The sequence below is a fragment of the Pygoscelis adeliae genome, unplaced genomic scaffold, assembly GCF_000699105.1.
Source record: "Pygoscelis adeliae isolate BGI_AS28 unplaced genomic scaffold, ASM69910v1 Scaffold119, whole genome shotgun sequence".
In the NCBI taxonomy this organism is placed as follows: Eukaryota; Metazoa; Chordata; class Aves; order Sphenisciformes; family Spheniscidae; genus Pygoscelis; species Pygoscelis adeliae.
The window spans coordinates 4,953-29,095 of NW_008825560.1; the positions used below are offsets into that span (position 1 = coordinate 4,953).

The 24,143-nt window shown below is 37.5% G+C and overlaps 2 protein-coding genes across 2 annotated transcripts in view; one reads left to right on the forward strand and one right to left on the reverse strand.

The window, feature by feature from the left end:
• LOC103923918 (solute carrier family 12 member 7-like) overlaps positions 1-10,468 on the forward strand; it is a gene marked incomplete at its 5' end in the record, with an annotated part of 13,290 nt that extends 2,822 nt beyond the window's left edge. Inside the window, 4 exons of the mRNA XM_009332358.1 lie at positions 2,993-3,106; positions 5,421-5,602; positions 9,757-9,890; positions 10,366-10,468. Of these exons, the coding sequence (XP_009330633.1) occupies positions 2,993-3,106; positions 5,421-5,602; positions 9,757-9,890; positions 10,366-10,457 (522 nt within the window). The remainder of the gene's footprint in view (positions 1-2,992; positions 3,107-5,420; positions 5,603-9,756; positions 9,891-10,365) is intronic.
• A 2,659-nt stretch (positions 10,469-13,127) lies between these two features.
• Positions 13,128-24,143, reverse strand: part of LOC103923919 (solute carrier family 12 member 7-like) — a 37,341-nt gene continuing 26,325 nt past the window's right edge. Inside the window, exons 13-18 of the mRNA XM_009332359.1 lie at positions 22,170-22,288; positions 20,883-20,981; positions 18,505-18,624; positions 15,789-15,893; positions 13,285-13,453; positions 13,128-13,157 (exon numbers count right to left, since the gene is read on the reverse strand). Coding sequence (XP_009330634.1) covers positions 13,128-13,157; positions 13,285-13,453; positions 15,789-15,893; positions 18,505-18,624; positions 20,883-20,981; positions 22,170-22,288 — 642 coding nt within the window. The remainder of the gene's footprint in view (positions 13,158-13,284; positions 13,454-15,788; positions 15,894-18,504; positions 18,625-20,882; positions 20,982-22,169; positions 22,289-24,143) is intronic.

A 24,143-nucleotide genomic window follows, 5' to 3' on the forward strand; every position in this document is an offset into this window, starting at 1 on the left:
TGGCAAGATGTTCTGTGAAAAATCTGAAAGTAATATTTCCTTGCCATGGCTTCTGATCGGCTTCGAGCTAGTCAAAAGTTTTTATAACTGCATTCTATGTTAGTTTCTCTACAGCAGGTTTCACTTGCAAGGTTAAAATAATGGCGGGGGGAATCCTTTTTTATTTGAACATATGTTTAGAGTTGTTCTTGTTAAGATTAGTGCAAGTACTTACCAGCAAAACATTTGAGCATCAGTGTGGAATATATCCAGAGCATTTCCAAACTTGACATATATCAGTAGCTAAGGTTCATGATTATTCAACTGGGCTGATGAGCTTTGTTTGTGACTTGGTCTTGTTCTGTTCACGCCAACTATTTTTTAGCTTCTGCATTATTTTGAATGTTTTACGTATCAACTAATTGTTGTTTCTGGAGCCAAAATTAGGCTGACTAACCTATAATCCTATGATATCCAGATGGGAATGCTACGTTTGATGCTCCCCTACCCTTACTAGTCCCTGGTGGTATTTTGCACGTTGTAGTGGCAAGCTTCATGCAGCTGTATTTTTGTGAATATTTGTAACTGTTAAATCTTTTTCTGTTTTATTTTGGTTTGTGCTTCTACCCCCTCATTTATGCTGTTAACTACCCTGTTATTATCAACACTTTTTAGTGATGTAAAAGGTATTAAATGCTTTGGCTTTGCTATCACTTATAGTGATTTCCCTCCCGTGCCAAGTAAGAGATCTCTACTGTTCACTGCTCACTTGTAAAATAACTAGTATTTTTTTTCTTGTGGATTTTTTTTGTCTGCTGATAATTGTAACTCATTTTATGCCTAAGCCTTTTTGGTGTTAATCCTACAAGTCCGTGCAGTCCCTTTTTTTTGTTTGTTTTTTTAATCTCTCCTTAATATTCTTTTTTCCGTTTCGCAGGATTTACTTAAGGTTCCTAAAGATGCCTTGTATTGCTACAACAATGTGCTGCTGTAAATCCTCTTTCTTCTCATCTGCATCATGGTAGTTTTCTTTTGATCTGAGCCTGCCTAACATCTTTTCAGTAAAAAAACAAGCTCTCCTGTACTCCTTACTCAGTGTTTTTAAAATTTTCTCATTTCTTTATTGAACACTAGTATTTTTCCAGTGGCGTTTGAGTGATTAATCAATCCACAGTAGGCTTTTAAGGATTTAACTTCCTCATAAATGCTTTACAAGTAGCCCAAGTATGTAAGGCTCTGTAGTCTATAGCACATAAATTGTAGTGGAGACAAAAGAATGTCTTCTCAGCTCTATGTGAGTTGGTTGGAATCTGCACTACTTCAGAGTGTTGTTTGCTTGGCAGTTTTCACTTCTTTCTTCTCCTCCCCCATGTTTGGTGTGGATTTTTTTGGATTTGGTGAGTGGTTTTTTTTTTTATTACTCACTTTCATCTGAATGCATCACCATTATAGCTTCAGTTTGTTCCTTCATATCAGGCAGGGTAAAATCTGAGATGTTCAAAATACCATTGAATTTATTTCATGGTCTGGTGCAAAATCCTTAATAGTTCCAAGAGCATCTAGTACTTATTTCCTGCCTTGTCCAAGAATAAAAGCCATATCCGTCTGTTTCTGATTAGGATATCTTAATCTACCTTGTTCTTCTGTATTTTCATCAGAAAATGTTGTTTAGTTATGCCTTAGCTTCTTCTGGAGCCTACAGGTTGAGTATATGCACTCAGTGTGCCAGGCCCTTTCTTAATCTGACCATCTCTTAAATGAGCTGAGCCATTGCCTCTAGATGAACTCCAAACCATTTCTCTCATTACTATCACTAGTTCAAATTAGCATTGCTTTTGTTTTCATTATCTGTCTCCAGTCATTCAAATGTAATCCTGATATTCCAGCTTTGAATGGTGCTTGTAGTTTTGTTTCGTTACCATCGAGGTTAGTATTTTAACCTCACTTTTGTGCTGGTGCCTCTTCAAACGAGGTTCAAACCCTCACAAGGAGGAGAATTTGTTTTTGTATAGTGTTTTTGTTGTTTCCCTTATAGGCATGCTCTTATCCCTGAGGAATCACCCTCACACACACACCACACCACACACACCCCCTTCTGCCACTTTTTAAAATGGAACTTTATTTGATTTTTGCCCCTGGGTTTTCTTGTGGAACTGGGGCACGGGGACTCATCAGATTTTTTGTTTCCTTTTTTGAGAAACTTGGTTGATTTTCTTCTATTCGAGTGTAAACATAACACATGCCTGCAAAGCATAAGATCTGCAGACTTAGGTGCAACTGCCAAACTTTTATTTTTTTGACTTTGACAATAGTGCTGCAAAGATGAAAGAAAATGTAGAGCCTCGTTCACGTCCTTGCTGCCCTTCCTGGTGGTGGTTGGCTTCCTTCTCGGGCTAGTCCTGACTAATGACTGTTAGGCCAGGCAGTGATATTGTTGGAGCTGTGAGAAGGCAGTCATCCATCCCACCACTACTTTCTGTTGGGTTGTGCAGCGCAAGTGCTGTTGTGCAGATTGCTGCTGCTAGGTAAGATTGGCAGAAATGTGGGTGCATGTAGGTGAGGACCACAATTATAGTTTGTGAATCACTGGGAAATACATCAGTGTTTAGAGTTGGAAAGCAGCTTTCTCATCTGCTTAAGTTTATTTTCAATACTTTTGATTGTAACTGAATAAAATCAATTCATCTGAATCATCACATATATGAAGGGATGTGACTCTCACAAACAAGTGAATATGTGGGGTTCCCATATAGACTAAAGGATTCAATTCACCTCATGTTTTCACAAATCTCTGTAAAGAGACTTCATAACTAGCTGCTGAACATTTCAAAAGAAGCCCCATTAGTATATATAAAAAAATGACGTGTTTGTAAAAACAAATCAAGTTTATAAACAAGCTATGATACCAAATCTTATCTATTTAAATGAAGACAATTTTTATTTTGAATAATATGATCACCTGCTTTTTTCTGTAGACTGGGTTTTTTTTGTCATTGGTAACCTTTTTGTCCAGATTCAGAGCATCACTGATGAGTCTCGAGGCTCAATCAGAAGAAAAAGCTACTCCAGTCCACAGTCCATTGGCCAAGATGCACAGGCACTGCTGACTGATTATCGAGAGGAGGAGGTTAGACATAGTTAGACATAGTACTGGCTAGGTATATTTTCCCATTGCAACACTTGAAGTGCCACTATTGCAAATTGAACTACAAATGAACAACTTGATCATTCATTGTTATGGAACAGTTCTTCATAAATTTTAATTGTACTATTTTTCTAAGTTCATTATCTTACCCTATATTTCTTTTCTCTAGATGATGCTTCTGCAACATGAACTACATCCTATTTGTCTCACACTTATTTTCCATAAAAGAAACGCTTATGTTTCTGAGAGTGCCTGTTTTTCTTAAGAGCCAGAAGCAAAGCTACTTCTCTGCCTTCTATCTCTTAAAACATTTTAATAGTGGGTGTTTCATTAATAAGCGTATTTCATGCTTTCACAAAGCATTGCCTGCCTTTATAGTTCCTATATTGAAGTACTGAAGTGTCTCAGAGACCATATAGATATACTAAGGCTTTTTAAGGAGATTCTATGCTTATTGACAAGCCATTATTAACCCATAAATGTCATTACTACTTTCTGAATGGTGAGTTTGAAAGGAAATGGATGGATGTAATCAATGGTTTTAGTGTGCACTTGAAGTGTTGCTCATATCTAAAGATGTGTAGCCTAGTTTGTAGAAGTGATATATACCTTTGTGTTTCCCTTTCTTCATGAAGTATGAGAAGACCATGTTGTATTTCATGTAATTAATTTGGTATCAAAATAGCACTAACAAAAATGTGCTTCTGTTGCCTTTGCATTTTTATAAATGTGTACTATAGGTCTAGAATCTTTCTTGGCCTCACTGTCTTTCTAAAAATAGTGAACTTTCTTCCATTAAAGCATAGTTGTACTGAACTCATCCTGCTATTGTTAATTTGAAATGTCAGTCCATTGGGTACTGCTGTATGGCACGTATAGTATCTGCATGTATTTGTTAGCTTTTTTCCATTCTCATGATAGAACTGTATTCACAGTAACTTCTGATTCATAGTCTTGACTTGTGATTTAATCTTCTGGGGAGATATGAGGACCGTCAAACAAATAGATATTTATGTGAACCTCAGAATTGAACTCTAGGATTTGGGAATCCTCAAGGATAGAGACTAGAGAAATAATTTAGGAAAAATACAGAAGATCTTAGGCATTTAAAAACAGCTCCAATTACAGTTTGTGAACCACTAGGGGAATCGCTGTAGAGAGATAAAAGTAGTTTTCTCATCTGCTTTGATTTTATTCATGCTTTTGACTGTGACCTGAATGAAACTGATTCTTCTGAATCATCACATATGGAGGGACATGACCATCACTAACGTGAATAATGGAGGCTCCCAAATGGAACAGGAGCTTCAACTCATGATTTAACAAGTCTCTGAAGAAACTTCATAATTGCTAAAGATCTTAAAACAAACAAACAACCCCAAACAAAAAAAACCCCCAACCAACCAGCAAACAACCCCCCCCGACCCCCCCCCAAAAAAAACCCCAACCCCCCCAAAACAGAACACCCCAAAACACAAACAATCCTCCCCCCATACCAATTCACTCTTGATTTTAAGAGTCTAAGGTACTGTATTTGTGTTGCTTTTGATGGAAATACAGAAGCCTATGGACAGAGTATTGTGAGGGGAAGTAAGTAAGTAAATAACGTGTTAAATATTTCTTCTTTCCTCAAGAGCAGCAAGGGGAATGGGAAATGGAGAAGACAGAAGTGCGTATGTGTGTGGGAACAACAATATTGTGTTCTTAGAGCTGTGATTTGAGTTTCTGCTACTATAAGGGAAGAAAAGGCCCCTTCATGGTTAAACTGATTTGGCTTTTGTTATGTAATATGCACTTGCATTCATAAATCTAATGGAATGTAGCTAGCCGTCAATTCAGCCAGTCCAATGTTGTGTTACTGGCATTGTGAGAGTCATGCTGGTAGTTCAGCTAAAGGCATGTGAAATGGACAGTGTGTACAATAGTATCTGAGAAAATAACAGTATAACTGATGAAGAATGAGAGCACTGGCTTTCAAGTCTTTCACTGGCAAAACCCTCCGGTGTTAATAAAGTACCCTCAGGCTGGATTCAACCTCACTTTAGTTCATGACAAAAATCATGTGCCAGCCCAGATGTAATCCTGCAAATATGAACAAATAACTACATTTTTACAAGCAGTTTCATTTCATGCTGAAGTCAAAACAGTCTGGTATTTGTTCACAAAGTTAGGTACATTTTTCTGTATCTTCTTTTGTTCCACTGCTGTGAAATCCCTTTTCAAAATTTTAATAACGTGTAATCTACAAATGCTCTTTTTGGCTTAATCTTGGGGTGATTGTTTGTTTTGTGGCTAGGCTCAGCTGATCCATGACAGAAACACTGCCTCGCACTCAGCTCCAGCGGTCAAAGCAACTGTGGCTGCTGCTGTGCCGGAAAAAGTGCAAATGACCTGGACTAAAGAAAAGTTTGTAGCTGAAAAGCATAAACCCAAAGATTCAAATGTGTCTGGCTTTAAAGATATTTTCAACATGAAGCCGTGAGTATACATGTGGTGTTTGGAGTTTTGTATTTGATTGCGTGTTTTTTATTGTGTGGGTTTTATGGTGGTGGTGTTCTAGGTTTTGGTTTAAGAGATTCAGGTTTATTTAAAGTTGAGTACAAACATGATTTTTCCATGCACTTCACTTCAACGCCATCCTTATGAAACTAGCATTGACTTGAGTGGAACAGCAATGACTGTACAGAGTCATTCACAAGAATGTTGTGAATGAAGCTTAAATATGACAGATGTCAAGCTGTAAGCACAACTTCTGGATTGTATCAGAAATCATATATGTTAAAATGCTTAATGATAACTTTTGTTTTTTCTCTCTTCCTGTGGGTAACAAATTACTGTGTATCATTTCCCCATCTCATTTATTGTGTTTTGTTGGGGTGGAGGGCCTACCAAAGAAGCAGATAGACTCTTCCAAGATATTTAGCTTATGTTGTGGGGTTTTGGGTGGGGTTTCTTTTGGGTGTGTTGATTTGTTTGTTTTTCTTTTTTTCTTTTTTTTCTTTTGAAATGGACATTCAACCCTCATCCTGTAAATTAAAGCAATATAAAGTTTGTGCTTATATATATGTCTTGTTATATTAAGTATTTCCTGTTGAAGTATTCCTTAATGTCTTTTTCTTAAATAGAAGTCACTTAATAGATAAGAGCTACTGCCTGTGTCAAGCCTGATGTAGTAGACACAAAACCAATGACAAAGACATCAGCTTGTTTACTTCCTCGTGTTGTGATTCAAGCACACACATGCATCTTTTCTGAGTTCTGGAAGAATGCAGTTATAAGCATGGCCTAGACTACTTTCTGCACGTGCCCAAAGCAAAACTGTGGATGTTAAGGGAATTTTTAATATCTAAAGGAAACCTATCTTAAATCTAGGACTTGTAGACAGTGGAGTTAGAAGGTACACTTAGAATCAGCCCCTCAAAATCCTAAGTTGTTTTGTGGATTTGCTCTGAGCTCTTTGGAAACAGTTTGCCCTCTGCAAATTCCAAACATCTTGCTCACGCTCTAAAGCACTGTTTTGTTCTGGGCTGCATTATACTCTAATTCTTAGGGGTTTTTTTGTTAATATCTTGGAAATATTTCCTATTACTACTTTAGAATTGTGCAAGACGCAGACTTCTGATATTATTATTTTAAAACTACTGTATGTGGTTGGGGGTGGATATTACAGTTCAAACTTGGTGTGCCTGTACAATATATTAATATTGTTGAATTAAAAATGTACCTGATGGCATGAATATTTTTTCCTGTGCATTGCTTCCCTTCCATGTAGAGAATGGGGAAATCTGTAAGTCTGAATTTCATTTCGCTTGCCATGTAGGCCGTGTTCCCTGGTTCTTGTGGTCTTGTACATTGTATGCATGTTTCCTAAATCACGATTTGCATTGCATGTATTCTTTTGTACCTTGTTTTATATACTGTGAGTTAGCATTTATCAATGAAAAGTATTCTTCATTGTGACTTGATAATATTTAGAAGAAAACATTAACAACTTTCCATTCAAGGTAAGTCACAGAACATGTATTTCAGTTTCTGTAAGAATGTAAAACTTGACAGTACTGTTCTGCACCAGTGTAATATTTAGTTTTCTAATTAACTACATTTAAAAGTGAATATATTTTTGTTCTGGAAAAATAGCCCCCATTATGATATAACTACTTGGACAATAAGGATGAATTTGTTCACAAAGGGAACTTTCACATTTCATCAAATGCCAGCTCTTGCTTCCCTTCTAGCAACTCATGCATGTATAGAAATACCATAAATTCAGATATACATTGGGTATGACAGCATACAAAAATGGGACACTACATCTCTACTTGTTCTTGGGTGGAACCGACTTGTGACTGCTGTGCTTTTTTTTTTTTTTCCCAGAGCCCAGTGTTGTCTTCATTTTGTCTGTTTAACAAATTGAGCTTCTTATGAAAACTTAGAAAGCTTACTTTGTGTACCATGTATGATTTCATTTAGCCTTCAAGCACTGGTAGAACTGAAGTTAGTCAGCCTGCATTCACATTGTACACAGTTTACCTTTAGCCTTTATTTCAGTGCTGAATTCTTGCCCACTCCATCACAAATTTAAACCCTCCATATTTCCCCTGCATTTTATCTTTAGTTTAACAATGTTTCTACTTCAATATTTATACACCTCTTCAGCTATACACTCTTGCCTCTCCTTCATAGTTGTTCTTTGGTCTTCTCAAGCTGCTGTTCTGCTTCTGAAAAACTGAGCTTGAAGTATTCTTTTGGTTCCATATCGTTTTTTGTAGAGTTGGTTCTTAGGACAGATGGCTGCTGTGACAGAAAATCCCCCAGGAGGGACTGATAAACTCAGTTTTGGAAATGTCATTGTCTTGGGGGGAAAATGCGAGGGGAAAGAAAGAAAAAAAAGAATCAATTGAAATTGATGGAGCTGGTCTCCACAGCCACTAAACTTCAGGCCAAAAGCCTTTCTTTTTCTAACTGCTGCTGGAAAATCAAGGATGAAAATACAACATGAGACATGCTACTTCTAATAGTATCCTGCTAATGGCTTTTCCCTTCATAGTAAAAAAAAAAAAAAGGGAGTTAGTAGAACACAAGTACATATGCTCCCAGCATTCTCCATCTGTCTTGGTCCCTTATGTTTGAATGAACCTGTATCTGGCTGCTGTTCTCAACTCCATGCATTTTATACAATCTGAGGGTGGCCTCGTGTTGCTAGAAGATTCTAGGATTAAGTGTCGGTGTAGTCCCCTGAAATGACCTCTGGTAGTAGAAAAAAGTTGTGCATTGCCTTTCATAAATTTTGGCCTCCTAAATGTTTTTCTTTTGGGAAAAGAGATCTCATTAATTTCTATTGTTTACTTGAGCTGAAACAGTGCTGGGGTTTGTGCTGTAATTTTGATTGCTGTTAGTGGAATTCAAAAGATGCCAGACTTGATCAGGCACTTCAGAGGATGTCTTATATTCTGCTGCTACTAACCTGCCAGTCCTATCTCTGCCACAGGACAGTATGTGAGCCCAGCTGAGCAGGGTACAGTTGTGCTTTTACTGTGAGACCACTAGTTACAGTGCTAAGAAAATTGCACAGGATATAAGTGTCTTATATCGGCATACCAGTGTCTCTGTTCTTGAGATGTGCTGTCACCCCGTGTTTCCAAGGTTCCCTTTGAAATGACTCACTTCACTTGTAAAGAATCTACTTTTGGGTAGTGGATCTTTTAGATAAACGGGCTTAGGTAGAGTCTGGCTATTTCTGTTGCACTGTATCATATGACTCATTTCCAGTCTTGGCTAGTTTTACACAGATGGCAGTTTCTCAGGAACTATAAGGAAACTGTTCTTTTGTTTTGTTCTGAAGAGCAACTAAATCATCCAAGGCAGATCCTAAAATAAGGAAATCCCTGAAGTCCTAGCAGTTTCTTCCTCTTGCGCACAAATTTTACAACGGATTATATTTGTGGACACAACAAGCAAAGCATTAGTTAATATTGATGATGTAAGGGGAGAGGATCAATTTCAGTTCATTGCTTACTGCCTTACTCTTATAACATGAGAAACTACTATTTTTTTTCATAAAGTCTATGCTAGTTCTGAATTTTCTTCACCAGGCTTACAGTAATCTTGTAATGTTTCCAAAGGAGCATGAGGGAAATCTTGTACTGTACAACATAAATGCTGTAATCTTTCCATTGCATTCCTGTAATTCCTTTGTTTGGAATTTCTTGTACAAATCCAGTTGCTCTTTAAATAATTCAACAAACTGGATTCTTAGTGTTTTCGACCAAACTTAATTTCTATTGAATTTTTAATATAAATTAATTTCTATTGAAGTTGAATTTCTATTGAAATTAAGTTTTTGCTTCATCTCTGTAAAAGATAACTGACAACTGGAAGATTTGTGCATTTCGTAATTCTGCTTAGAGTTGCTTGAATTTCAGAGTTAAACGTTCTTTTCAAAGGAGAAAAAACATCTTTTAAACCTAGGTATTGCATTTTCTCGAATTTATTTTGAATGTGTGCAAATACTGGTGTCCATGAAAATAGCTTGTTCTATGTGCATATAGATTAAATTTATAGAATCAAATACATAACATAATTCAAATAATAAGTATTGTGACAATACTTAAAAATGTTTGTTTGCATGCTAGGAATCAGTCAAATGTGAGAAGAATGCACACTGCTGTGAAGCTCAATGGAGTAGTGCTTAATAAATCACAGCATGCTCAGCTAGTTCTCCTGAATATGCCTGGACCTCCTAAAAACCGAAAAGGGGATGAAAACTGTATCCTCTACTATATTGCTTCCATATTTCTTGAAATTGGAGTTTGATTTTTGTGATTGTGCCATTGTCTACTTGTCAGGATAACCATTAGTAACCATGGTAAGAATAAGTCTGTCTTTTAGAAAACGACTTTTGATTTCACAAAGTCTTAAGAAATGTTAGTAGTGGTGAGGTTTGGTATTTTTATTGAATTGATGTAAAGCATTCCTCAATTTTGAACTTATTTTATAATCTCTATTTTTATCTTTTCTGTAGTTGAGTAGGGCAGAACAAGAAATCTCCACCCCCCCCCATTAGGCCTTGCTTCCACTTGAGCAAGCAGGTGGATTACATAATGGGACAGTAAAGGGTGACACAGGAAAACTCCTTGATGAAACTGTTGAACTTGATTTTTTGCGTTATATGTCAGACTTTTTGAGAGATTAGTGGCTGTTTTTCTTTTCTGAATAAATTCCTTGACTTAATGATATTTCAGACATGGAGTTTTTGGAAGTTCTGACAGAAGGTCTGGATAGAGTTCTCCTGGTCCGAGGCAGTGGACGTGAAGTGATCACCATTTATTCTTAACCTGTTTGCACATTTTGTTCAAACCTGCCCAATTTGCCATAATTTGAGCAGCTTCATTAAGAGTTCTAGTACATTGAAAATTACCTGCAAGCTGAATCTTCTGATCATGTGTTCTGGTTTTTTTTATTAAAAAGTTATATTTAAATTATATTTTAAGATGATAGATTTATGTAGAAAATATTTCTGTAGTGAATTAATAAATGGCGGATGGGTTAGGATATTTATATGTAGCATATTCTGACACTTGTTAAACTGGTGAAACACAAGAAAAGAGATGGTAAGGCAATGGTATTTTTAAACATATAGAAATGTAAGCAACTTTTGATGATTTTAATCTTTGTTCTGCATCTAAATAAAAAGGGAAAGGTTTTAGAAAAAGTTGGCTTCCTCCCTTACCAAAATGCTGCTATGTTGCTTCTGTTGGGATTAGTCCTGGTTCAGGAAACTTCATTCAGAAGTATATACAACCACTTGAATTTGTCTATTATGTGCATAAAGTGTTTCCCTGAAGTTCCATGATTTGCCACACTTGTTTTGAATAGAGAAATGTTTTTTGAAATACTTAGTCAGGTAGCTGAAGGCTCCAGGTGACAGTAAGAGTAAACTGAGAAGTTATGTGGGTTTTTTCATGAGCTACTAGCAGTTATAGTATATTGCACAATTATACCAGTGAAACCTAAGAGCATCCAACTCATAGGAAGGCTATGATGCAGTAATGCCACCTGGTTGCAAATATAACTGTAACAATTGATAAAATGCAGCGAGCTGGTTAATGAAGTGCTGTCTCTTGTTTTCAAATATGTATATTTTGAAAATGTTGTATGTATGTGCTGCTGTTTAAAATAAAATCTGCTTTTCTGAACTGAACGAGCTCTTAAGTGTGTTTCATTTGAAATTGTTGAACAACTTAGTTTAGGTGCTCAATAGAAACTTTTTGCTTCTGTCAGAATTCTGCCCCTTTTTGGACACTCTGTGTTTAGTTTTGTAAATGTTGTTTAAGACCTGAAGTGTGTGTTGGGTATCTATAGATTGTTCTACTCTAAAAAGAATGGTTTTATTTAAACATATATAAACTATTCTTTTATAATACAATCAACATCTGTTTCTCAGCCTGGGGACAGCAGTGATGCAGGCCCAAATACCTGACTAGGCTCAAGGCCAGTGCTTTTATCATAGCTCTCCAGGCAAAGAAAAACAAAGTTATAAACAGTGAAAGCTGAAAGCAGCCATTACCAGTCCCTGTAGTTTGATGCACAGCAGCAGAGGGAACACAAAAAGATAATCAGATGACCCAGTGAACTTCAGCTGGCTCTCAAACACTGCTGGGGCACACCAAAAGGCACCTGTAGACCACTGGGTGTAGGTGTAGGTTTAGGCTTTGGATTAGGATTAGGTTTATGTATAGGCACTCAGAGCTACACTGGGGGCACACCAAAGGCACTCCAGGGGCCCTCAGGTACAATGAAAGACACATGGAGGCCCTGTGAACTGACCAGAAGACATCTGAAGGTGATAGATTTGCACAGTATATAAAAAGCATGAAAAGGCATTCTCAGACCACTGGGGAGAAGAGAAATGTAATCAGATGCCCTGGTGCTCTCCAAATGGCTCTTGGCTTCTCCTGGGACATAGTAAAAGGCACTCGGAGAGCCATGATGCAGGACCATCAGCAGGCATTCATAGACAACTGTGGATGGCTTATGGTAAGAGTAATGGTAAAGATTCAGTTTAGGGATAGGCACTCTTCTGATTGAGCCTCGAGTTTTGTTGCCAAGTTGGCCAGCTGGATATCTACCTTGCCAGGTTGTCAAATAACTCATCCCATAAACAATAGAACCTAGAGGCTCTGGTTATGGTCTAGAGAGTCCAGAGAAGAGGGAATAGGGACTTCAAGCAACACAGCCTCAAATAATAAGTAACACAGCAACCTATACATAATGCTACCATAGGGGCTAACTTATTAGAATCAAAATATTCTTTTAGTTGATCAATTCATAACCTTAAGATTCAGTAAAATTTAAGATCATCTTCAACAAGGGGACAATTTAAAACTAAGTTCAGGTGTTTTCAAGGGCTTCCCACAAAAATGTCTACGTATTTCCAATCGGGTAGCACAGTCAAACACTGACGAGTTGTCAGGAAAAAAAAAAGAGAAACATTCAAATTAAATTCACTTGTGTTTGTAAGCACAGTTAGATGTCATCTTAAAATTACGTGACAACTCACTGTTTCTTCCTACCTCATCCTACCTTCTCTGGAGATACGGGATAAATAAGAAAGGGGAAAAAAAAGAGAAAAAGTGAACGGATTTCAAGAAGGATGCTGTTTACAGGTAAGCAACAGAGTAGGATTCCAGCAAGACTGCTCCTAGTCCTAGCTCTGCTATGTATTTCTAGGACAATGTAGAAAATAATATCATGTATACATCCAGAGGATGAAATTATGCCAAACACATCTGCATTTGTTAGACAAATGTTAAGTTTTTTGTTAAACAAATCTGTTTTCTTTATAAGGTAATTTGTTAGAAATCTATCACTGGGTTTTTTCAAGACTGTAATTTGATTGTGAGCCCGGGGCTCTCAATAGTAAAGAAAATAAAAGTCTAGGAAGTATCGGCATTGTCTCATCCTATTGGGAAATTTTATAAAACATTTTGCTGCACACACCAACCTACTCTTTAATATACCATCGTTCATTGTGCTGATAGTAAAAAAAATTGATGTTTTATTCAACACTTTACAACATTCTGTTCAAATTCAAGTTATCCAGCTTCGACATTTAAATACTAATGGAAGTTACAAGTGTTTGTAAGCTGTCTTTTACATACCTCTTCAGCTTTCTGAGTTTCTGTGCATTTATCCAAGTAGATTCCCTGAAGCACAGAGCCCACGATAGTCAGTCCTTTACCAGCCTTCAACTGAGAGGTGAAAGAAAGCAATCTAGGATGTTTCACCAACTGCTCACTATCCAGGTTTAACAGGACCAAAAGTTGAGGTCTGCCAAAAAAAAAGTTAAACACACACGCACATATATATAGAAAAGCAAGAAAGAATTGGAAAATCAAAATTACCAATTAATGTGCATCACATTAAGTGCTTAATTCAATGCAAAACATTCAACTGTCAAGCAAGGAAGTCATAGTTTGCAATAGCAACGTCACTTCAGGTACACAATACCTACATGAGCTGCCATACCATCATTCTGAAACGCTACCTTAAAGAATAGTTTTACCAAGAAATTATTGAATCAAAATTATCACCCTTCCAAGGTCATCTAGTGCAACCTGCTGCTTAAAGTGGTTAAACATTGAATGCACACCAGATTGTTACATCTCCGTCCAGCCGGATTTTGAAAACCTCCAGAGACAGAGGTATTATCACCTCTGGGTAACCTCTTCGATGCTTGACTATCGTCATCTCAATTTTTATTTTTTCTTTCTCCATTTTATCATGTTCTCTCGTTCTCCTACCATACACTGCTGTAAGGAGTCTGACTCCATCTTCTCAGTAACCTTCTTTTAGGTATTGGCTGTTTACTAATTAATTACATCAGCTTTTAGACTCCCCTTAAGCCTCCTCCAAGCTGAGTAAGCACAGCTCCCTCAGCCTCTCCCCACAGGAGATATGCTCCTGTGCCCCAACCATCATCTTGGTGGTCCTCTGCTGAACTCACTCCAGCTTAGCGATGTCTTTCCTACATTAGGGTCCCTAAAACTGGATGAAATAGTCTAGATAGTCTAGATGTATTGTAATGAGTGCTGAGCAAAGAGGAATATTATTTCCCAATATACTTCTCAATATATTTCCCAATATACTTCTCAATATACTAGCTATGCTCCTGTTGATGCAGTCCAGCATGTCACGGCCAAGGCGCACTGCTGGCTTACTATCTACTGGGAACCACAGGTCCTTTTCACCAGAGCAGGTTCCCAGCCTTGTACCATTGCACCTTGCACCAAGCCTGTCCCAGGTACTGGACTTTGCACTTGTCCTTCTGGACTTTCATGATGTTCTTGTTGACCCATTTCTCTACCTGCATAGGTCCTTCCAAAAGGACAGCCACACCCTTAACCGCACTGATAGCGCCCCAAGTTCAGTTTCAGCTGCATACTTGATGAGGATGCATTCTGTTTCCTTTAATCAATATCCAATCTGCTTACTTTTCCCAAACCAGCATTTTATAGTTTTTTTGTCATTACTACAAATTCAAAAGAACGACAAAGAGTCAGAGTGTACTTCCTGCCTCAAAACCAGCACAGTTTAAGATGTAACAAGAAGGTCCAGTTCTAGCAATTACATTGACACCATAGAAGGATAACTCATCTGGAACTGAAGCGATGTCAGACATTTAACAGGAATGCTCTTAGTCACCACCACATTACATTGGTGCCTCTGAGATGCCATGTTCAGACACAGATAAAGACAGTGGCTCATGTATTCCATAGTAACTGTCTATGTGCATCAGTCCCATGACAAATAGTAAAGTGATGCCGTTACACTGAAGGGCAGCAGAACATTGCATGTGCGTGCACCCAGGGATACTATCACAGAGCAGTGACTATAATTAAAGTATCACCGTTAGTGACAATTTTTTTGTGTGTTCCACTGATCAGAGTTCTTCTGATTTGCATTACATGCATGAGAAGTGACAATGTGCAAACATTGTTTTGTTTTTAAATGCCAAGTAATTTTTTGTGTTGGCTTTGAGAAAATTGGTAGTGTTAAACTTGTTAAAAGTAAAAAGAATACATTGCAAAAATAGTAGTGGACACCTAACCCCATTACATACAAATGGGCAGCGAACATGAGATTTTGTTTTAATGATAGCTAAGCAGTTTAGAAAGTGTTACTATTAAATGAAGCTATATAAAAAAAGATTGCCACAAAAAATGAGTTTAAACAAATAATGGATACTCTGTGTATTTATACAATGTACAGAGGGATCATACATATAGAAGCAAAAAAATCTTATGGAATTGCAGCATTTCTTCTTAGAGACAGTGGGACTCAATTATAACTGTTCCTTTGAACCTGAAAATCTATAAATAATCAAACATTAAAATTCTTCTGCACTTTGGAAAACTATGTCAACACCACATGGATTTAACTTGAGTTAGTTTGCCCATATTCCCAAGAAAGTTGATTACATGCTGACCATAAGTCACATTCTATTGCAGTAAAATAATACTATTGTATTGACATCATTGCCATGCCCAAGTTAAAACATTATTTTAATGGTGAATTTCACTTTGGCCACTAGCTTTACCAATAATATTCCCAATAGGTTTACACATTTCAAGAATTATGTGACCTTGGAAGGCATAGGACTTACCTCCAGTTCTTGGTGTGAGGAGGACCGTCTTCAACACGAAGCAAAGCATAGCGAGCTGCATTCAGAGACAGTCCTCGGATTCCATCACCCCATTCTTTTTCCGCTCTTGAGGGTGCAGAAGAGATTCAATTAACAGGGTCCCATTTATTTATACAAATTAAGTACATTTTCTCACGTGAGGGATAACGGGCATGAAAAAAATGAACTCTTTTTGCATGAATGCATGAAAAAACACTCATCTTGCATATTTAAATCAAGAATGAAGACTAACCAAGATGAAGCACTTTCAGGTCCCTTCAAGAGAACTATTTATTAGGTATTTATTAATATTTGTTATGGTCTATTTTAGTCATACTTCAAAAACTTTTCTGTAATCATGAGAGCTACTTAAGTTGCTTTTAAGCACTAGAATGAATAAGTGAGGGCTACTTAAAAGGAATTGTTTTAAAGCAGCAGAATGAATAAGTGAAACTTGATTTTGTATGGATTAGTGTGTTATATCTTCCCCCCAACACCACCACTACAGCTTTCTCCACTTCCTTTCCTTCCCAGCTTCTCTCCCAGATGAGCCTAAAAAGCTTTATCCACCCTCCTGACCACTTTCAATCTCCCTACATTTTCCACTCCTCTTTCTCCCAATACAAAGCTATGCTATACACCAGGTGGCCAACCAAATAAGAACGAACTGCTAGGCTAACACACTGTTCTCCTTTGTGGGGATTCTACTATGGCAAGGGGTCCATCTCCCTTGCCCTCCCTCCCTCTTATTCATGAATTCTCACTGAACTTTGTTACCTCTAGCCTTCTTTTGAAATTTAGATAAAGTAAGCCAAACTGACTTCAAAAGCTATTAAGGAACAACATGGCAATTAACACATACCCTAACAGACAGCACAATCATGTAAGTTTCTTTTACCTAGTTATCCAAAAATTCAAATAAAACCTGAGATTTTCTCTAGACAGCAGTTTTTAGGACATTTCAGTGTGAGTTTCTCCCCACTGGCAAATTAGCCCCTGCGTTTGTAAAGGCAGGGAGAAAAGAAGTTAAGTTTCTGCAAAAAAGACTCTTTCTACAGGGTAGGTGTGCTGGCTATGTGCCAACATTTGTATAGTCTGTATAAGAGTTTGGATGTACATATAGTTTTATGTATGTGCATACCTACATGCACACATACAAGCAGAACTGTTATCATCTGATCTGACTTCCTGGCTAAAATAGGCAAATTAATTTCCTTATAATTAACGCAGTAAATGGAGCTCTTACAATCCAGGAAAGCATCTAATCTGAAAATGGAGATATTAAAGGATGGAGAACCCACAAGGTGGAGCAGTTTATACCAGCTGATCCACTTAAGACCTGTGCTTAATCACTCATCAAAACAACTGGCCTTGCTTCTATTTCCTGCTCCAAGATCTTACTATTTTTCTTGACTAGAATCTTTCAGCATTGGGTACCTTTCCTTAGAAAGGGAGATGTCCTGGTTTCAGCAGGGATAGAGTTAATTTCCTTCCTAGTAGCTGGTACAGGGCTGTGCTTTGGATTTAGGGTGAGAACAATGTTGATAACACATTGATGTTTTCAGTTGTTGCTAGGTAGTGTTTATACTAGTCAAGGACTTTCCAACTTCCCATGCTCTACCAACTGAGAAGGCTGGAGGAACACAAGAAGCTGGGAGGGGGCACAGCCAGGACAGCTGACCCAAACTGGCCAATGGGATATCCCATACCATGTGACATTCCATACCATGTGACATCATGCTCAGTATAAAAGCTGGGGGAAGAAGAAGGAAGGGAGGAATGTTTGGAGTGGTGCTGTTTGTCTTCCCAAGTCACCGTTACGCGTGAGGGAGCCCTGCTTTCCTGGAGACGGCTGAACATCTGCCTGCCCATGGGCAGTAGTGAATTAATTCCTTTGTTTTGCTTGCGTGCGTGACTGTTGCTCTACCTATTAAACTGTTTTTATCTCAACCCACGAGTTTTCTCACTTTTACCCTTCCGATTCTCTCCCCCATCCCACTGGTGGGGGGGGTGAGCGAGCGGCTGCGTGGTGCTCAGTTGCCAATCACCTTTAGTGTTTGGATATGTTGTTTATTAGTGGGGGGGGGGGGTGGTTGTTTTGGGTGTGGTTTGGTTTTTTTTTTTTAAACTCAGCATGCTCTAAGTTTCCTACTTGCACAGCATTTCTTAAAGGTGTGGCCCTGCATGTGTCCCTTGTCAAGTGCATACAATGCAAATGTAAGTTGCAATTTAAAGATTATCTAAGCCTTCAGAAAACAGATAATTTTCAGTGGGTGCTCTGGATTGTTCAGTATGATTCATTCTAAAAAGTGCTAAAGTCCACACAAGAGTATAGAGTTTTGGGGCTTTAGCACAAGTTAATAATAAGGTAATGGTTTTGTAATAGTTGCTGCTTGATATTAAAAGGTGATGTTCCTGAAGTACCAAAACTTTACACCATAATCTCTGCTCAAATGAAAGTTACCCAGCCTTATTGGTTCTTATTTTGATTAGTTCTGGCAGTCGAGAAGGTTTAGAACAGAGCTTCCAGAAAAATTAGAACCTGGAAACTTACAACCTTTAACAGAGATGGGATCTTACCTTGTTTCAAGGAATACTCTTAATTCTATTACTTCAGTTGTATCTATTTTATACAAAAGTGCTTTTTGCTGAACGATAAAGATATTATATATAGAATAAATAAGATATATGGTCTTACCCTCTATATTCTATGTATTTGTATATACATCCTGCGATTAGCATGGCAATCAAAGCATAGTACCAAGAGCAAATGAACATCAAGGCAAGACATAAACTCATCCCCAGGAATGAGAGAGTCCTAAAAGAAACCATTTTTTTCCATTTTTTTAAATAGGCATGCAAACGTTCTACAAAGTCAATTTCTTATTTAAGTTAACTTCCAGAAAGGCCTTTCTTCTTCAAAGGCCATTTCATAGCTACTATACAAATAAAAATACATCATCCCAATTTTAGTTTATAAAAAGAAAAATTACATTCTCAACCTTTGTGTGACATAAATAATGCAATTGAACTAGATATAACAATAGATTTACTACATTTGTCTGTTCTGAAACTCTATCAGTACCTCCAAGTAAGGTCAGTTTCAAAACACATTGCTATCACTTACTCACTGTTGATTTGAATTTAAGCTAAAAAAATTCTCAAACAGTACTAAACAACATTATATTAATTCCATCAAAAATAGTTGATTAGTTTAAATTAAATTTGACTCAATTATATTCTCCACTTCTGTTGTGGCCTGTCTCTTTGGGAAGAACACAGGACAGTGTCTTCTTGTACAGTAGAAGACTGTACTTCTCTTCTCTTGGACAGATGAGAATACAGAAAAACAATCTTTCAAAGGATATAAAGAAAGAATAACTGAGCTGAAAAAATTACAGAAGCATTTCTAGATTAGAGTTCATATGCCTGGTTTGCCCACACTATTATTCAAGATAGATCTAAGTCAGCTCAGAACTGGACAGTTTTGTGAATACTTTTAGTCACATATGACACCCCAGATTTCTTTTCACCTGATATCCAAATTAGAGCAAGCTTTCACTGTATTGATAAAGAGTGTCGGCATACCCAACTTTTATTTGGTACCTTCAGTTTGCTTCTTTAGAAATACAAGTATGGAGTCCAAATGCATCCAGTTTTAAGCCAAAGAAATGCTTTCTACCAGTTCTGAGGACATCAATCTAAATGTAGTTTGTCTAAAAGAATAACAGCTGCTTATTCATGCTTGACTTAGCCAACCTAAGACTCTACTTTCACACAAAAAATAAGTCCCATCCCAATTCCGGCCAAGCAACCTAACACCTGCTTTGGCTAGAAGTGATTATGTAGTCACACAGTAAGTCAGTTGGCTCACTGATCTCTCTGGGGAAAATATAAAGAAGAATTGTTGCCAAATGGTTACAAACTCTGCTGTTGCCATGTCACAACCCTTTGCTTTTCTTCACCATGGTCCATCCCATACTTCTTGCTGCCCTCCATCTTATCCACCTGCCTTAGCTTTTAAGCTACTTTGTACCTCCTACTATACATCTTTCATGATCAGATTATTCAGGGGAGGTGGAACAAAAAAAAGACCAAAAAGACAGCAATCCCCCATTTTCCTTCTTGATGTTGCAAATACCACTAGGGCTTTGCAGTGATAGACTGGGAGACAGGCACTGATGTATTTGGAGGTTTAGGTGCCAAACTAGTTAGTGCTTACTGAGCATATTCAAAAAGATTTTTCAGGGCTAAAACCGTGACATTTCATTTCCACTCAATTCTTTAAAAGGAAAAATAATAAGCAACTCTTACATCCTAGAATCAGGCCAGCTTATCTTCTAAATGCTCTAGTCTTCAAGGCATTTCAACACTAAAAATTCTCAATAGAGTTACTGTTAACTAAATATATGTATTTTTCACATTCAGTTAAAAAAAAAATCAAAAAGTCCCCCAATCTTAGTTTGAAGTGTTTGAACTTTTAAGCCATTAAAGAAAATCTAAACTAAAAAAATACCACCCACTCTTTTTGTATAATTGACCTTTACCGACTTTATCAAGTATCCACTTGTCTACTTCAGTTATCAAATGCAATGTCCAAAGCATGACATATTTTAAAAATAGTGATTGTTGAAGAGCCAACTGATGTATATTAAATGAGATTTTTTTCTTTACAAGTTTTGGATTTGTGTATTTTTTTGCATAACTAAAATGAAAATCGTATCAGCCTTCCTTAACATTTTTATCAGTTCTCCTTATCTATATATGAAAGACAGGGGTTTTTTTCATCTTCATTCTCACATATTCAGAGATCTCTTGGCTTATAAGCAACATGAAATGTCATCCTGTAGCCCCTTCCCAAACCCCCTACATTAGCCACCTGTTTTCGTGATCACGAACCTATTACTAGCTCTATTCCAAACATATGAAAACAAACATTGCTGTTATGATTCATGTACTGAATACTGTAACTCATTTAAGTCAGAAAGGACATTTTGTTTTATTATTGCAAGAAAATCAACAATTTAGGGCTGCATAATTAGTTTTAACTCTTCTGAATAAAGGAATATTCCCTACCAATGGTAATACTTGAAACGAGGCCTCCAGTTGGGAGTCCGTAAAAGCGTCTGAACTGCACAAGCCAGATTTACAAACATATAGCACATAAGGAAAAACCTGTTAAGAAAAAAAAAAGAGCATTTTCCAATAGGAAATTAACTAGATAGATTTGCATTAAAAAGCTGAACACAACCCAAAAAAGGGTAGGAACTTGTACACTGTGTTCAGTGGCCAACAGAACACAACACAGATTGAATTAATCCTTGCAGAATATTAGGCCTCAAAACATGGTATTAGCATCATATAGAGCCTCAAACAGATTTCAGAGAAAACATAGCAAACAACTGACAATCATGGTGTACTGGTTTTGGCTGGGATAGAATTAATTTTCTTCATAGTAGCTCATATGATGCTATGTTCTGGATTTGTAACCAAAACAGTGTTGATAACACAGGGATGTTTTAGCTGTTGCTGAGCAGTGCTTACACAGCATCAAGGCCTTCTCTGTTTTTCTTGCTGGCCCACCAGCAAATAGTCTTGTGGAGGGGACACAGCTGGCACAGCTGACTACAACAGACGAAAGGCATATTCAATACTGTATGACATCAAGCTCAGCAGTAAGAGCTCAGGGAAAGGAGGAAGAAGGGGGGACTTAATGGTGTTTGTTTTCCCAAGTAACAGTTACAGATGATGAAGGCCTGCTTTCCTGGAATTGGCTAAACATCTGCCTATTGATAGTGATTGAATTCCTTATTTTGCTTTGCTTGTAATGCTGAGCTTCTGCCCTACCTATTAAAACTGTCTTTATCTCAACCCATGAGTTTTCTCACTTCTACCTTTCTGATTCTCTCCCCCATTGCACTGGGGGGGAGTGAGCAAGCAGATGTGTGGGGCTGAGCTGCCTACCAAGGTCAAGCCATAACACATGGGATAAACTTCCAAGACAAAGTCAGTAAAATAAAGGTCAGTTCATACCCTAAAACATTAAATTGTTTTGTCTGCCTCTATTAGATGCACTTAAGCTCAAATAGCAGAAATTTTTATTTTAAAATCGAGGTTTTTAAGAGTTGAATGCTAGTAAAAATACATTCAAGAACTCTGTCATGGAAAAAGCTTTTTGTGCCTAGAAATTAGTTCCAGCCAAAATATTTTGTTGTTTCATATTATCTCCAGGATCAAACAGGAATATAACTTGTTAGAAGACAAAGTGTAGCGTGTATTATTTCAAGAAGAAAAATCATTACCTCATTAATTTAAAAATAAAAATAAAATACTAAGAACAAAAAACACCACGTTCATACTTACATTGAAAGAATTGGTGCTACACTGTCCAATGAGGCTATCAAAATTCCTATTTCACAAATACCAGCAGTGAGAAGCAGAGCCCAAGTTGGTTCTCCATTTGCTTTTCCATGACCAAATACCTAGTTCAATTCAAGTAAACAGTAAGATTAGGGAAAGCTGTTCATTATACAGTTATGAAATATGGTGCAGATCACAAACTAACTAACTGGAACCAAAAATAGTCTTTAGTTACAAAGAAAAATGAAGCAATCCTTACTACAAAAAGCCACAAACAAAATTGCAAAACCCACACATTTCCAATATGAAAAAAGTTTACTAAAATAAGCAATGACTACATTAAAGTACTATTGCAGTTGCTGCTGAAATAATCTTAAGTACCTTAAAATCCACATGCATCAGAGATTTATGCTTAGTCTATAAAAAGCTAATATAGTTGAGGGCAGTATTTTTTGTAACATACAAAACAGGCATCAACTCAGTACTTACGAACATAAATATTGATCTTCAAAGAGAACTTAGGTAAGCCTATGATCCTGCACAGAGCCCTACCAAAAATCATTTTGCATGTAGTAATTTCCTTTGGGGAAAATTCTATCCAGCTATACTGGTGATGGATGGCAAAATGCCTCACCTGAAGTTCCAGCCGTATTTATTCTCCTCCATATTCCTCCATACAATTATAAAGACTAAACCCTCACTCCCCATTTTCCACAATGGCTTCCTTTCCAAATGTCTAGGTTCTTCACCTCACTCATTCTCCATACTGTCTTCTTTCCCTTAGCTTCCTGTCATCCATCAATCTTCCTTCCCTTATATTAAAAGGCCATTTTTTCTGCTCGTGTTTCAAGTCTTTTGTTTTTTTCTTAAATATGTCATACTTTTGCCCCTATATTAATCTCCTTGCATTCATTTCCTTGATTGTCCATGCAGCAGCTATATCACTCCAAAATTGCAAGCACTTTCCAAGTCTCAAATCCCTCTTCAAATATCTTGCTTCCCCTGGATTCCCTTTCCCTCACTTCCCAAACCACATAAATTTTTTTCCTTCCAATTCTTCACTTCTTTCAAATCTAATCCTGGCAAGACAGAATCATACTGTCACCCTCTCACCAAGTGCCAAATTTTTACTTCAGACAGAAGTGAAATTTTTTCATTTATCTCTCTCAATACAACCCAGTATTTACAATTTATTGCATTACAACCCCTTCCCACTCACAAGTCAAACTCCGTCATGATTCTGTACCCCCACCCCAGCATACTTAGTGTATAAACTTCCAGTTACAGATATAGGTCTTGCAAGTCAGGGAATATGTCACTGCTCTCAACTGTGAAATAAAGCAGCAGCTTGTTTGATATTTTTGCACATCCTCATAATCTGTCTTCACCGCAGTAGAAAAGATGCTCCTAAATCAAGGGAATGGTGATACAGCTTTCTCAATGAACAAGTTGCCAATACTGTAGGTGCAGAGCAGCCCAAACCAGTAGAATTGGAGACACGGCAGTTGCATTTCCTGCTACCAGTAGCATTGCTGCAAGTGCTGCTGGCAGAACATTCAGGCAGCAGAGGGGCTGCAGAAGCAGCAGCTGCTGTCTTTTTAACTTGTTTACTTCTTGATTCATCAACCCTTCTGGCTCCTGCTCCCAGCAGCAATACTAGTGTACATTTCTAGTGACCATTCTCCCCTCCAGCCCAAAAGAAGAGAAGGACTTAAGAGAAAAAAATATCAAGGATATAGCCCTACTGAGACTAGGCACTAGCACACAGACCAAGGAAACAGCAGTAGTGGAATGGAACCAAGTGATTAAAGACTGAGAAAAAAGTTGGCAACAGCAGTATGATCTGCCTTAAAAAAAAAAACAACAAAAAGCCCACAACACACAAAAGACAACCCACCCTGCCAAAGCCACTAGCATTACCTCTTCCATTTTGCTTTGCTTCTCAGCTTTTCCAACCATCTCCTCTAACCCATTCCC